Below are 15,916 nucleotides of genomic sequence, written 5' to 3' on the forward strand. Positions count from 1 at the left end.
AACAAGTAACAAAGTGCAGTTGCTTTCAAACTTTTGGTTTGTCATTATTGATGAAGTCGTTTGGATTGTTTTACGAGAAACTAATTTAAATCTGGAGTGGAAAAAGTTGTTAAGTCTGTATTGATTCTGTTGCTCATATGTTTGTTTTCTTCCCATAGAGCAATACATTTTTTATTTTATTCATCATTCCAGAAGATTAACTCTATTCATATTGCGCAGTGATCAGATAATTGCAGAAGGGAGTTTATCTCAATTAGTCCATTAATGAAAATGATGAGTTTAATGAGGCTGGTACTTATCAGGTCAAATACTTAAACCTGAAATATTGTAAAATAGAGACATTTTGCCTAAAGCGCAGATATATGGCTCCCTAGAATAAATCCTTGAAATAAGAAGACATAATGCTATGTAATGGGATAAGTCAGTTGCATCACTGAATGTCAAACTATTAATGTTAAATGTTTAAAGTGCAGCAAAGACATTGACACTCAGAGATGTAGTCAGTTCTTATCGTTTTATTACATGTACCAAGGCCCCATATATTACCAAACCCCCAGGCAATATTGTTCATTACTCAAGAATTGACACACACACAATATTGCTTTTAGAACACATGATCTATAGATCTGCTATTCCAAGTTATGAAGGCATTATTTCTAAGCTGTAATTTACTGACATATCAATGTTCAGATATGTAGGGTGATACAACTTGACAGTGAACATTGGATGAGTCTCATTTTAGTTAAAGATTAAAATGGTCTAAAGATTAGAATTCATATCAAATTGATTTGAATTGCATAAGATAGACATGTGCATGTAGAAAGTAATGACCAGAGAAATCAAACAACATTCTTCATTCTGTGACCAGAATTACAACATAAAACCTTTTTTTTTTCCAAATAATGTCTCCTTGATAACAAAGGCTTATTGTAAGAATGCTGATAAAGCGTGATGTACAAGGATTTCTATCAAAATTTAAAACTGAATAAAAATAAACAAATATATAAAAGGTTCAGTATAAAATATCCTCATTGCAGTCTTTTACATGTATATCTGTAGGATATTTTGAGTTTGAGACTAAAAGACTCCAGAGAAAATTATTGTATTTTTCATGTTAAAATTCTATATACTTCAAAACACACATATATATATAGTTCAGAATATTCAGAATTCATCTGTATCTGTTTTAAACTCAAATTGCTATCCTGCACTTTAATCAAATTCAATTTACAGTAATTCTGTTCAATAAACATCATACTCTCATTCTATGAGAGTATCATTAATTTGGAATACTGCAAGGCCTAGAATTGTTTGCTGAGAATGAATTCTCTTCTGTCAAATGAAAATTCAATTAGAATTCTAGAACAGCAAATTGTGGGGCAAAATAGATTAGATTACATTTAATGAGTGTGATTATAGCTCAGGTTTCTGCTTACAAAGTTTATAAAGAGGAGAAGACCACCATTTCTGCAATGATGTGCTTTCTATGATACAAGATGGCTTCCTACCACAGAATTAAATGTGACAAGGTTTCTCCTGTTAGGAAAAATAATATGGCATGATAACAAAAATTCCTTAAAATACTTTTTTACTTCTACAAAATTGCATTTTATAAGAAACTTTTTGTAACTTACATCTTTTCTCATTTAAAATTATCATCCAGTATTTTATTGTGTTTTGTTGCTTGTGAGTGTTATGTAAATGCTTTGATCTTTATAGCAGCTACCTGAATGAGCTACCCTTGCTATCATCAATTGTTAGTGTTTCAACAAACACATAATGACCATTTTTTAACAGAATCAATATTGCAAATATTACCTGGTGTATCTGTATTCCCCAAATAACTATCAAATGAGAAAAAACACCATTAGTGTTATTTTATACCATTTCTGTTGTTTATACAGTTACATAGAAATGGGTTGATGTTTTATTTGTGCGTAGAATAACAATAAATATTTCAATATTATATTGATTTGATAGGAACAGGAACCTGCGAATGCCATTAATTCACCATTAACGTCAGGTGTCAATCACTCTTTTTATGAACAATACCTGTCAATCTAACCCAGTGTATTGTTCGGTAATTTGGCCCACAATGCCTTTTGCTACTTATTTGGTAATTCTATCTGTTTGCTTGAAAATACACCAGCTGAGATGGAAATTTGTTGGTGTTTAGCAGCATTCATCTCGGAAGGTTCCATAGGTGTGCACTTTTTGTGTGGTTCTCATTCATCAAAGGGTAGGATCTACAAACCAGTGGACCAGATTCAGCAATACTTTTGTTCCAGCAGTTTTGCCATTTCAAGGTTCTGTTTGGTTGAGTTCCTCCAAGTTGAAGGAGTTTGGGAAGCCTGGGGTGTGATTGGCAAACCCAGGCCTCTTTCATGCCTGCTTGCCTGTCCAATAGCCACTGTGTCCATGGCCAATTAGCCATAGCTACCGGTCAGAGAACTGGTGACCAGAGGTAGTGCCCCACTGGACCTGTCATCTTTCCTTACATCACTGTCAGACCTCATTGGCAGCTGAGGGAGTTTGAGATGCTTTTTCTGATGTATTTTTCTTCTGATAAAAAAGAAACCCCTGGAGATGCTTTAGACTTGATTTGGCAGTTGATACCAGCTTTTGAGAGGTTCCCATTTCACTGATATGTTCTCATGCAAGGGTGCTGCAGAGTTTTGAAGTGGATGCTGCTGGCAGGATGGAAGTGCTCCTTAACAGAATACCCATGTGCAGTGGCAAGGAACTGTAGTAGTTTTGAAAGCTTTCACGGATGCAAAAAATGGTGAGAACAAGCCTTTTAAGTATGTTTGCTGCAGTTCTAGTTGAATGCTTCAGTTTTTCTTTGCCTTCTGATAGGCCATCAGATGTATTTCTGACAATAAAAAATTAATTCAACTTTGTTTCAGTCTCCCTCTCAACTGATTATATTTTATTGATTCATCATCTTGTGTTGCTCTTCAATTTTTGGTTGCTGTATTAGTGTAGAACACCCAGTAGAGTCATAGATACTTATCAGTCCTCAGAAGTGAGTTGAAGTTGTGGTTATCAGAGAAACTCGAACTGAGGAGAGGATTATTTGACAAAGGAGAAAAACTGCTAATCAGGATTGGATTTCATGGTTGAGCTCCAGAACTTTGCTTCAGTGGTGGCTTTCTCGTCAGCCAGGTGTGACAGTGTGCCTCAGGTGGTGCATGTTCACTAAGTGGCAGAAAAGGTCCCTGTTGTAACCATAAAAGAAGAAAACTAGTCAGTTGGGTTATTAGCTAGTCTAAGGTAGGTAATGTTAGATCTAAAAGGGTTATTGTAAGTGCTTTTTTCCCATACAAGTTAAGTTTGCTAATAAAGAATTGAGTTGCTTTCAATTTGTATTGCAAATTCATAAAGAATATACCAAAATTGCATGTAATTTTTAACAAAGCTGTCATAATGCATTGTTTACACAAAGTTAAGGCAGTTTAGCTTTGGGAATTATGTACTGTCTGGCTCTACAAAGAGAAACCTATACAGTTTTACTGAGTTGTGAAATTAAGTAAAAAAAAGTAAGTTAAGGGAATTTCAGGATAAGCAGACATTGTCAGACATCTGTCTTCCTCCCAGAACAAATTTAGAAGAGTTATCACTTATGTGTAGATATATCAGACAGGAGAAATACTACCCCACCCAGAGGTGGTTGATCTTTGTATTGATAAAGTTAACTCCTACCTGTAAAATCTAGGGTAGTGTCTTCAAGATTATATTTTAGGATTAGGTGGCACATGTATCAGCATATTTAGCAAATGCTTTGTGGAAAAAAAAATATGTAGGAACATTTTCAGATTGATTGAAATAATAATAATCTCATTTCTAGACCCAGCTCAGTCAGGTAAGGAAGTTTACCTCAGAAGACTTTTGAGCTTAATATTTCCTTTCCCTAGGGGGAATAGTTTGAAGACCATGTTATTAACAAACACAAAAATTGCATTGTCCTTCTTAACTGAAATGTTGAAATAGGAGATTAAAACTGAGTTCTTCTGGTAATTCTTCTCTGGTCACCTCACCTGAACCTGGGGCCATCATTGTTCATGGGTTTGTGTCAGGCTGCCTTATGTTGTTCAGCTCAGTAGGACATAGGGGGAAAGCATGCAGTGGCCACTTCCTGAAGAAGGATCAGAGCCATTTTCCTGACATGAACGCTGTGCGCTATCTGCATGCAGCGATGGTATGCTGGTGCTTTGCTTGCAATCATGATATATGATTACAAGTTGGTCCTGAAGATTTCCTTGAGATAATTTTTTTGTTTCCTCCCTCATTTTTTGTTGTTTTTGATATATTAATAATGTAAAATGTATATAAATATGTTAGAAAAAGACCATTTGAAACCTTTTTGTGCAAAATAAGATGCAATATCTGTTTCATTTTTTGCAAAAAAAAAAAAAAAAAAAAAAATAGAAAAGAAAGGAAAACAAAATCATTTTCTCTCTCGTTACAATATACAAATTTATAATCAGGATGCCCTATTTGAAAAGCACATTTTTGCCCTCTAAGATTTCTGCCTTTTAGTGTGAATCATTATCAGCTAGGGGGAAAATACAAAACTTATGTATAGACTACCTTTATCAGCAAAGTTATTGAACTGTATGGCTAAATTTAGAGATATGTCAAGCAGTTTCTTTTTTTCTATACTGCATATACCACAAATTTGTCTTGAAAGTTCTTTCCCCTTAATGTCTATTCAATGGACTTGAAGGGCCCCTTCTCCCCATGTCTTCATACCTATAGCCCAGCAGGTGGGGAATTTAGGCAGGTGAGAAATATCTGACAACACTTACATACAGGTCCGACTAGCTTGGTACCTGAAAATTTTTTATCTGGATTGAGTGTGGAAGTAAGGTGGTGAGAAAATGGAAAAAAATCATTGGATGATGTTTAAAGCATCAGAAGCTCAAAATGATAAATGGATAGAATGTCTAGCTAGATGGACAGACAGAGAAAAGCATTTTAAAAGAAAACAATTGATAATTTATTGGTTATATATATATATATATATATATATATATATATATATATATATATATATATATATATATATATATATAAACTGACCTCTACTCTAGGTTTAATATACTCATCAAGAAGATTTCCTAAGTTCAGAACAGTGGTCCTCTGTCCACTATGTAACCAACTGATTATCTAACTTTGTAACAGTTAAAGACAGAGATTAATTTGCTCAGGCAATCATGTGCCATTAACCCTACCTGCATTGACCTTCTGGGGTCTTGGAAAGAGGGACTGATGTAATAAACCACTGAAAGGGTTGAGCTTCCTCCTTGATGAAGATGACATTTGCAAATCCATAATGTTGACTTAGCATGCTTTATTCTGAAGGATGTTATTTTTAAGTGTCAGCGGTAAGAGATGGCTTTTCAGAAGTGATACAGTATGAAGACCATGACTGAATCGACCAGTGCTGAGGAGGTAGTATAAGGTTGCATTTACAACAGAATTATCTTAAACCAGAAATTGTCCAGAATGCAAAGGGACAACCTGATTCCATAATATATTTTTAAGCAGCTTTAAGTCATCAAATGTAAACAGTTTGATTAATTCTAAGCTAAAGTTTTAATTCATTTATGAAAAATGCGTTGCTGTGTGTGTGTGTGTGTTTGTGTGTGTATGTGCTATCCTTATATGCACTTTTGATTTAAGAATATAGTTAAAATGTTTCTTGTTTATGTGCTACAGAAGTATGGATAGAATGATTTCATTTCCACTGGGATGCATCAACTGAAAAGGTTTCTGGACTAAATGATGTTGACAAGTCTTTGGGTTAAGTGCCAACAACGTTCCAAATTGTCCTTTAATGGTTATGAAGTAATGGCATTGTTCATGAAAAGTGGTCAGCCACATTTCAATAATAAAAGTGCAAATTCTGGTTAAATTCAGTAAAAAGCCAACAACAATTTTGTCTTTGTTTGACAAATAAGTAATTCTACCAGCCATTGTAGCAGCTCCAGGTGCCTTTTGCCTCGGGAGAAACTTGTTTGTCGTTTTGTGAGTTAGGGGACAAAGCTGCATCAAGGTCTGTTTATCAATGATTTTACAGCATGTTTTCATAAACAGTTGATATTGTGACTCTGTGTGAGGTAATTTACTTACAAAAAAGAGACTTCATATGATACTGTATTTCATTTTGACAGAAAATTCTGGTTCTGGTTGCTGGTGGGGTGAGTTTGTTGTAGGTATTCACTGAGATAAAAAAAATTCAACTAAGAAAAAATTGTACCCCCAGGGACATGTCATTAAATATAAATATATTGTATTTGTAATGGCTATTGACTTCCCTGTTTCAGAAACCAAATATGATATGAAGATAACTGAAGTATTTTTAATGAATTTATTGAAAGAAATATCTCTTGTGCACACTGCTTATCCTGTAGCATTGATGTGTAGATGGGGTATGGGGGTTGGGGTGGGGGTGGGGTAGCTGCAATACAGTTGTTTCACTAAAGAGCCTATGGATTAGTAATGTAAAATTGTAAACCCTAGGACCAGCATGTTAATTGTCATTATTAAAAAGTTGATCTGGCAGTTGATTAACAATCGATTAGGTCTGGAATTCTCTGTGTGAAAGGTGTCAAGTAATTTTCCATGCAATTAACCAAACTGAGCTTGGGGGATATAAAATGCTCAGTGCCATAGAGCAGTGTCAGGGCTGGTAAGCTATGAAGTAGGTGGATTTGAGAGATCCAGTTTTGGAAATATATATTTTTATTGTGTAACCGAGTAATGATAACAATAATGACAAAGAAAAAGTATTAAGGAAAGCCATTTTTGTTTCTTATCTTCTTCATATTAATTTGGTAGGTAAATCTACTGGTAGGAGCAGTTACCAGAATACTTCTCCATTGTCTGAGCCGGTAAGGTGCTTATCCCCCAATCTTCAATGTATTGACAAACAGATTATTTTAAGCTGAAAATGCTGAGTTGAGGAAGAACCTGAGGTGAACAGAAACATTAGCAATTAGATTGATTTGGGCTTTATATACACTGTGCTACTAGTAGAACAAGATGCAAACTCAAGGGAAATTTTATAACATTTTCTGGATTGGATAGAAGTAACAATCCATTACAATTACAATCCTTCTCTTGTAATGTGTTAATTGGTATTTAACAGGAAACTGCCATTTTATTAGGCAATGCATGATGATAATGCAGTTCTGCAGAAGCCAGGAAATACAGTCATTTAAATGACTTACTGTTCGATTGGTTGATCGTCAGCGCCTGGAGAGATTATTTGAATCCAATGAAAATTCAGACTCTTGATCCCATCTGAGCAATCGAGCACCAGTGCATGTTTTCTAATGAGATTATTATTCAAAAGTATGCATGCATGTTCTATCAATGCTCAGAAAACTGTACACCAGACATAAGAAAATTGTCAAACTGGACATCGCTTGTTTGTTTAGTGGAGAATCACCACTGACCGTGAGTGAGGATTTGAGAAAGAATTGGTCAGGAAGAAACAAAAACATTTGTGTTTGAATCAGGTAGGAATATTGATATACTGTACTGTTCTGTTATGCTGTTTACAAAAGTTTTTTCAAGGTCAGTCTGTCGTTTGTTTAACATTAATTTTTTATCTGAAAGGTGCATCACAAGAAAGCTGTGTGGTTATGGAATGCTATGAGTGATACAAAATAGGAAGTGTTGCAGTTAAATAGAATTAAATATATATATAAACAGTTTTTTTGTTTCATGTAAATAGGACTCTCCAAGCATTTGATTTTATCAATTTTATCATTATATTATATTATATTAGATAAGAGTGAAGTTCCTGAGAGATAGAACTTACATCATTTGGTACAGCTGCAGCCTATATAACTCTCAGCTTACAAAGAGCAGAGAAGTTTTAAATTTCAGCCATGTTATCCAATGAAAATTTTCTTTAAGAGAAGTCCATGTCCATTAAAGGTATAATTCAGAAGTCAAGTTTACAAATTGTCATTAGGATAGGAAGTTTCATAATAAGGCAAGTGACGTGAAGAAAATGGTCAGACGGTCAACATGTATAGCTGACATGTACAACAACCCATTGATTCAGGCCAGTTCTTCTTGCTAAATGCAGCAGAAGAATACTGATAACAGTTAACTTGTCATCCATTAGCTTTTAGCATTCAATTTTCCAGTCAAGGAAAAACTGCAGCGATAGGATGCACCTAAAATTTAACCACAAAAGCAAAAGTAATTATATATCTATGCCAGGCTACTCTTTTATAGCGTATTCTTTAATGCACTCCATCAAGTCATTACCTGCTAAGTAAATGACTGAGTGAGCATTTGGCGATAATGCTGCTATATAATGAAATTGTCTAAAAGGGCTTGAAGCTCTTACCAAAGGTGTCGCACTGCTCTCAATACCGTTTGGTTTCAGAAGGCAAACAGTTTGTATTTACAAGTGTTTATGGGGATAGATTGTATTATTATTATATGATACTTTTGTTCTGGGAGCAATGTATGGGAACTGTATAAAAATGGATGGATTTTTATGTGTAGCCATTTAGAGTGGGGGTAATCAAAAGGGGTATTTACTCTTGTTGTATGGACAACCGTGATTGGTCCATGATGAGGTGTTCACAGAATGGGGAGGCACTTACTCCATCAGTTTTTGCCACATTGAGTTAGCTGAAGTACTCAAGATCTTTTGAATACATAGATACATGCATGGAAATGTACTGGGCTTTCTTTTTCCAAAACCAAATTGCTGACAAGACAGGAAATGCATCTATTTCTTTAAGGTAAGAATATCAGTTGATTTTAGAAATATTGTACATACATGTAATAAGGACTAGATGGACAGACTGACTGGCAGACATGCAGTCAGTTTAGAAGGTGAGAGAGGCAGGCAAACATACAGAGAGAGAGAGAGAGAGAGAGAGAGAGAGAGAGAGAGAGAGAGAGAGAGAGAGAGGTGGGGGGTAAAAAAGAAGAACGATAAAAATGTGAAAAAGAAAAAGATTACAAACTCCATTTTATTGTGAAAAGAAGAAAAATTACAAACAACCTTTAATTATGAAGGAGAAAGATCACAAACTCCCTTTGATTCACTATGAATCTTTTGGCCAAGTGTCAATGTGAAAAAATAATGACATGGAAATAAAGGTGTGTTTTTATCTAAATTTAGCCGTCATTGATTTTAAACTGGAAATATAAAACTGTTACATGAAAAAAGAGAGGATATGAATGGCAGTGCAACAATCTTACCAGTGTTTCTGTGTGTAAGGTCCACTGCTGTGATATGGGGTATACAACAGGTACCATAGTAGTCTGTCAATTATAACACCTTCAATCATTACCTTGAGACCTCTAACAAATATGTATCAGTAACTCGGATGGAAAGACTGTTGCTTTGATGTTTTAGTCAGCGTGAAATCAGAGAAGACATAAAAGAATTGTCTACCTGGGGCTGAGACAGGAAGTTTCTGACATCAGTTTGTATTGAGATATCAAACAGGTTGAAATTAAATCTGTTGGTCCCATCATTTAACAAGTCACGGTCTGTGTTACAGGGGTGTGACTGAGATTTATTTATTTAGAATGGGATTTTTGTGTGTGTTTGAGACTTTTTCCCTGGGTTTGAATCACAGACTGTCCCCAATGGTGATGGTCCTGGAGCAGAGAGGTCTCAACCCCTTGGCGTCAACAAGACAAAAAAGAACAACACTCTGCCACCTTTAGGTGACATAATTATTGTACTGTGTCTACGGAGGATATTGTTCCTCGGGTTTGAGACCAGATCAAATTCACAGCAGTGTCTCCAGCGAGAGGTGTGAAAATAGCGCCCAATTCTTCCCTTCTGTGAATGTGTTTTAACAGAAAACAGCACTGGCACAAAACCCCCATAATGGGTCCAGTAGAAAATCAACTAAATATTTTGTGGAGTTTGGTAACAGGCAATCCATTTGCATTATTATCAACAAATTGTGTTGTGCCTAGAGGCGGTCAGCTGTGTATTTAGGCTAGATCAAGTTCTTAGCACTTCAATCTTAACATGGGTATTAGGAAGAAATAAATTGATTGATTTCAAAAGGTCTGTATTACTGCAGTTTAAGCTGGAGGCAAATGGCATCTAGAGTTGAGATGTGGCCACTCTAGAGGGGGAAGGGGCAGACTTTATTTAGTCTGGTAGAATTGCACAATTACTAATGAGGATCCTAGCCCCAAGCTTTGGGACACAAGTCTTGTGTTGTAGTTTTTTCCTTTTGTTGTCTCTATTTTTATCCCAAGTGCAGAAGTTAATTAGAGTTATGGGTATTTTTTCTTTAGGATTGGCAGGATATGTTTTTGGCAATGTTCTAATTAATTTCTTCCATATTAAAACATTTTAAGACCCAGGAACAATAAAAAATGTACTTGTTCTCACATTTAATTCTATCTTGAATTAGAAAATTTGGCACTGGTGTAGGTGGCATAACAAAAGGCACTCCCACATCAATTATTTCAGGGTTCCAGGTAGTCCAAAAGTCTTTATCATTGTATATTCAATGTAATGGGAAAACAATTCTTCAGTAATTTAGATATTAACCCAACACAAGAATCTTAAATACACCACCATATCTTTGAAGTTGAGGCAATAAATAATCTTTATAAGTACATTGTCAGAGTGCTATCTTAGAAATGTAGAAAATGAATAATTGGGGGTGTAATAAGTCTATTATGGAAAAATATATCCTACATTTCTCTTTATATTACGAGTCTTGGAGTCTTTTGAAGTTGTTTGTGGATGAGCATCAAACATATTTGAAAGTAATTTTCATCTCTTTTAAATCTGATGTTTGCATGACTAATTTATTGTCTTTATATCACTGAGAAAAAAACACTAGATTACTGAAATATGAAAGAGAACTTGATATTCTGTTGGCATTAAATAAGATTGAAATAAGATGTAAAGGCAGCTTGGCGCCTCATCTTACTAGCAGTAAAATACATCACTGAGCATGTAAATTAATTAACAATGCATTTTGGTATGTGGCATGAAATTTCTATTATGCTTTCCTTTGATTTTGTCAAACCCATAATGGGCGGTGCTTTCATCCTACCTTGCTTTACATCTATCTCACATAAACCATGAAGCATTTTCATATTTTAATAGTCTCGCACTGCTTTGGTGTTAGAGTTGCGGTGAGGCGCTATACACATTATTGACAGAAGGATGAGGAGTATGTTGTCTGTTGGTACGCCTTGATGAGAAAATGGATCATTTATGCCCTGAGATGTGAAGAAAAGTCATAAATATAGGCCTTAAAAAGTGGCTGCCAGTTTGGTCTCTGGTGACCCACTAGTGATGGTTGAAAGAAAGATGCTGTAGGTGAGCTGGCCAGACTGCAGGGATTGATTTTTTGAGGTATATTCTGCATCATTAGACTGATAGAAATCTTTAACAGAAAAAAAATTCCAAAATTTCGTTCTATTGAGTCTTTTACCTGTACTCTGTATGTCCTGGAATATTCAAGATTCTGGAATAATTGGAAAATTATTAATTTGGCTCACACTTAAAGTCACAAGTTTTCATGAGATGAGAAAGTGCTTAATATTGTGAATATATTAGGTAAGTTAATACAGATTCATTAAGTACATAAAGTGACTGAAAAATGATAACTGACTTATTTTCAAATGGTAGCTGTATCTTAGCACAGTAATATAGTTTAACCTTGGAGTATGTTGCTGTGAAGATTTTCCTGTAGGTTCATTGATTTGTTTATATTAGCATTTGGTTCTTCAAAATGATTCCAGTTCTGACATATGAAATGTTTTACTTTTTTTTTATGATCACTGAAAAGATATATTGTTTTATAACAAGTAATATTAGCTACCAGTCTAGAAGTCAATATTGACAGTTACACAATGGAGAGTACCTTTTAAATCTTTATTTAATGAAATAATAGTGCATTTGATTTTTATAGTCCTTTGTGTTATGTACATGTATACTACAACAAGATATAATGCATAATTGTGACAGCTTTATTGCAGTCATCTATTGTAATATCTGCATTTTAAGTTTAGTATTTAGAAAATGAACAGATGGAGGATGCTGTAAACGGTGTTAATTGACCAGCTCCTAATTTATGAATGAGTTGCAATTGAATTATAGTGCAATTTCACTTTTATTTTCATTGCATGGATTGGTTTGACTCTGTGTTAAATTGTTACTGCTGTCAGCTTTTATTTAACAACTTTCATGACAACTCATTTAACTGTGTGAAAGTTTTACTCGTAAGTTGTTTGAAGAAACATGCACAACCTGTTCATATTCAGATAAGTGTTCTACTGTGTTATATGTACATGGTTTTGAAGTGAGGAAAGGACTGTGTCATTTTAGATGGAAGGGGACATCCAGTATTGAGGTAAATTATGATGATGCATAACAACATTGTTTGTCTGATTTGTGTATGTCTGATACAAAAAGAGGGGTTTGGGGACAAGTTTAAAAGTTTGTTTTACAATTCCAGGTTATCTACCAGTATAAACTTATCAAAAACAGAATATCATCAGGGAAATTGTTTTTAGTATTCAGTAGATATTGCTGAGTGATTTCACATAGAAATTCATGTATCTGTCTTTTACACACAGTTATTATAAAAAAAATGAAAATACATATTTTTTAGTTGATTTACAAAATGTACATAAAATGAAATTAAGATAGCAATCAGCATACTATTTTAAGAATGCCAATTTCTCCTAATATTTGGAATTAATTGCATTTTAACACAAGCTCTTCCTCCCAATATTTGCTACATGTATAAATGCTATACAGTACCTCATTATCACTGGAGATATTGCTTGTTTGTTATTAAGTTGATGGGCAGTTGTGAACTCCCTTGTCTGTTATCGGTTTCCATGCTATCATTATGCACAATATTGTCTGGAATCCTTTTATCTGTTTGGGTTATTTGACAGTCATTTTCTATCTCATCTGTATGTATATTATCTTGATTCAGCTGAAGTGGCAGAAAGCTGTCTTCCTGATATCTCCATCACCCCTCATAATTACACTATTTGTGTGGTCTATCTGGTCCTTCGTTTTCAATAGCTCTGTATCTTTGTTGTCCACTTAGATTGCTATTTACCTGCCAAGAAGACCATTCATTGATACAAACCAGAATCTGTGACTGCAGTCATCTTTAGATAACTTGCCCACAATCTGAGTAATATTTTTGAGGTCTTTCATAGATACAAATTAAGCTAATGGGATAAAATCATATCCTGCTGACACTTTAAATGGTTTAGGTTGGCCAGTTATTGGTTCTGCTACCTGGGGAAAAGAGACATATTACATAACAGACATAACAGGTTAATTACTGCAGCCCAGGTAAGAGGAGAGGATAGGGGACCATTGAGTGAGTCAAGTGTGAGGACACACAGAGGTCTCTCAGTACAGCTTTGGTATCGAGTGCAGTGACTGAGATTTTCTTGCAGCCACTTTAATTTATTGAGGATATCTGGAGAATTGCATGATATGAATTAAGGAAAAGGGGAGCGACAACTAGAGACAGACAACCATATGTTCTGGTCTCCAAAGACATCTTCTTGATTAACTCCACAACCACTTAATACTGAACCACAGTCCCTCATAGACCTGGTCCTGATCTGCTTTGTGGTGGGTACCAGGGAGGAAACCAGAGAAAAGAGATACACAGGATATGTTTGGACACATGGGTTTAAAGTGGTAAACTAGACAAAAGAGCTTCTATTGTGCCAATTATCTACTGCATTAGTGAGATACTGCAATGTTTGGCTCGATGGACTGGATACTGTGCTGTGGGAGCACCAAGTTCTATATGTATACTGTGTGTTGAAATCAGGTGCCAGTGATAAAGATAGTAAAATATCTTAGTAATTCACTAACACTGGCTTGTTTGGTAAACCAGTGCTGGTCATAGCAAGTGTGAATGCTATAACCACCTGTTTTAGTTGTTTGAGAAGAATTCTTTTGTACACTATGATTGAACACAGTGACATGAGCAGTAGAAGGCATTCTAGGCGGAGGTCCTCCAGAAATCTCCACAACAATAACTCCAGGGACAAGGTAGGATTGTAGAGAACAGGTTAACAGAAACAGTTTTTTAAAAAAATGATGTCGTAATGAGATTCATTCACTCATTTATACCATTATATAAATCCTAAATCTAAATTCTTTCATCCAGCAAAACAAGTCTGGCGAGAATGATTGTTGACAATTATGAAAAATGGGATAAATAAGATTATACATAGAAAGATTTACATGTATATGTTTTTACGAATGAACAGATCCAGAAGCTGAAATTCATAAACTTAAATATTTGTTAGTCATAGGGTGCATGTTTAGGAAATATTTGACTTCCAAATGTGGTAGACAAACAAACAGGTGCTGTAGGGTGTCAGCGAATATCACAGTGTGTGGTGGCTGAAATGTCACTCATTGGGCACAAACTAATAAGGTGTTGAACCAACCTTGTAAGACAACTGTTGAAAGTTCTATTTTCCCTTGGGGTCTTCAAAAACCTATCAGTAGCACAGCAGTCAAAATACTTGATAGTCAGACAACCTCGGCTTGATCTGAAACATCTGGACTGCTAAGTTCTTGATGAAGTATTGGAAGATGCCAAATGAATAATGGAGCGTGTAGTTGTTGAAATTTTGTTTTATTTTAATTGTATGGACTAATATGGGTGATAACACAGAATTTCATTTAATAATGAAATATTTTTAGATGCAATTATTGCTCTGTCTGGAGCAATCTTAGTGTAGGATAGACTGACTTATGCTCCCCCTGGAACGTAATAGCACACCCTCTTACCAAATGACCAAAAGGCAAAGCAATAAAGTATCAGAGAGAGGGCCATACTAAGCTAGGGTGAATTTAGCAATGCACTGATATATGTCCCACAGACATCTTTTTGTACAAAGGTAAGGGTTCAGGTTTAGTTGCTGTTTCATTAGGAAAAATAGATAAAGTAGGGGCGGTTGTGGAATGAAAGAAGGTAAGAGAATGCATAAACCCCTAAGAAAATAAGGATGATAAGCTAAAACCTGTTGTGTTATCACAAGTGACAGATTGATTGGATATGTACTGTTTAGCACCTATTTCTAATCCATGGACTGTATATATTGCCAATCACCTTTGTGTTTATGTGAATATTTTATCTCTAATATGGTAATTATCTAAATATTACCATAAACTTTGCAATAATGTGCTCTTTGTTCTTTAGCATAAGGATTCATAATTCTCACAAATCTGTCCCTGAAGGGGTTATTAGCAGGGATAAAGGTGTATTTATTTAGGGTAGCTTGAATCAGCTTTGAACCTTAGAAAAATGCAATCTTGCCAATTTTATCATACGAGTCACAACTTGAAGTAACACAGTCAACAAGTTAAGACATGATGTTATTACCTGTATTACAACTTGTTTCATATCATCCAGCACCTAATTCAGTACTACTTGGAATGTAGCTTATGCTTGATGCGTAGCAGTTTAAAAATAGTCAAAGTGTGTTATAAAAGAGAGGAGTGCTTCTGAACAATTTGGAAATGTTTTAGATTAAACTTTCTGCAAGTTTTTTTGTACATCCCTGTCCAAGAAAAATATATTTTTTGAGTGCAGCTGCAGAGAGAAATTGTGTTTTCAGTTTACCCATTGTCTTTGAGGTTACTTCGCAGTAGCTTTCAATTTGCATTAGATAGATGAATGATAGTCAGAAAATTTGGCAAGAGATTAGGTTTCAATTTAGCCAGAACAAACATAGGGATTGGGGGCACATAAAAGCAGTCAATCTGTGGATCTTAATTTGCCTTATTTCAAAGGAAAAATAGATGACTAAAAGATATATCTGGTAAGTTTTATGGATATGATATTCTTTCAGGACTGCTCCCATTTTTTCATTATTTAGAAATAGGGAGAGC

The 15,916-nt window shown here is 35.0% G+C and overlaps 1 protein-coding gene and 1 long non-coding RNA gene across 10 annotated transcripts in view; one reads left to right on the forward strand and one right to left on the reverse strand.

Annotated features, from left to right (window-relative positions):
- The window catches only part of LOC106167019 (uncharacterized), a 104,519-nt gene that overhangs the window by 17,251 nt on the left and 71,352 nt on the right, over positions 1–15,916 (forward strand). Inside the window, exon 1 of one of the 9 annotated variants that reach the window (XM_087003884.1) lies at positions 2,756–2,782. The exons of 5 other annotated variants lie outside the window; for them this stretch is intronic. In XM_087003884.1, coding sequence (XP_086860010.1) covers positions 2,771–2,782 — 12 coding nt within the window. In that variant the 5' untranslated portion in view covers positions 2,756–2,770. Of the gene's footprint in view, positions 1–2,755; positions 2,783–5,403; positions 5,455–8,609; positions 8,775–13,249; positions 14,063–15,916 lie in introns of those variants that run through there. 3 more of the 9 variants (XM_087003883.1, XM_087003885.1, XM_087003882.1) reach the window with 3 other exon arrangements.
- Positions 498–13,271, reverse strand: LOC147763504 (uncharacterized). Its single transcript, XR_015332777.1, has 3 exons — positions 12,794–13,271; positions 4,038–4,135; positions 498–3,218 (listed from the first exon to the last, which is right to left on the reverse strand). It is a non-coding gene; the product is annotated as an uncharacterized LOC147763504 (long non-coding RNA).

The sequence above is a fragment of the Lingula anatina genome, chromosome 2 (genome assembly GCF_051362555.1).
Source record: "Lingula anatina isolate TDL-2025a chromosome 2, LinAna3.0, whole genome shotgun sequence".
Lineage (NCBI taxonomy): Eukaryota > Metazoa > Brachiopoda > Lingulata > Lingulida > Lingulidae > Lingula > Lingula anatina.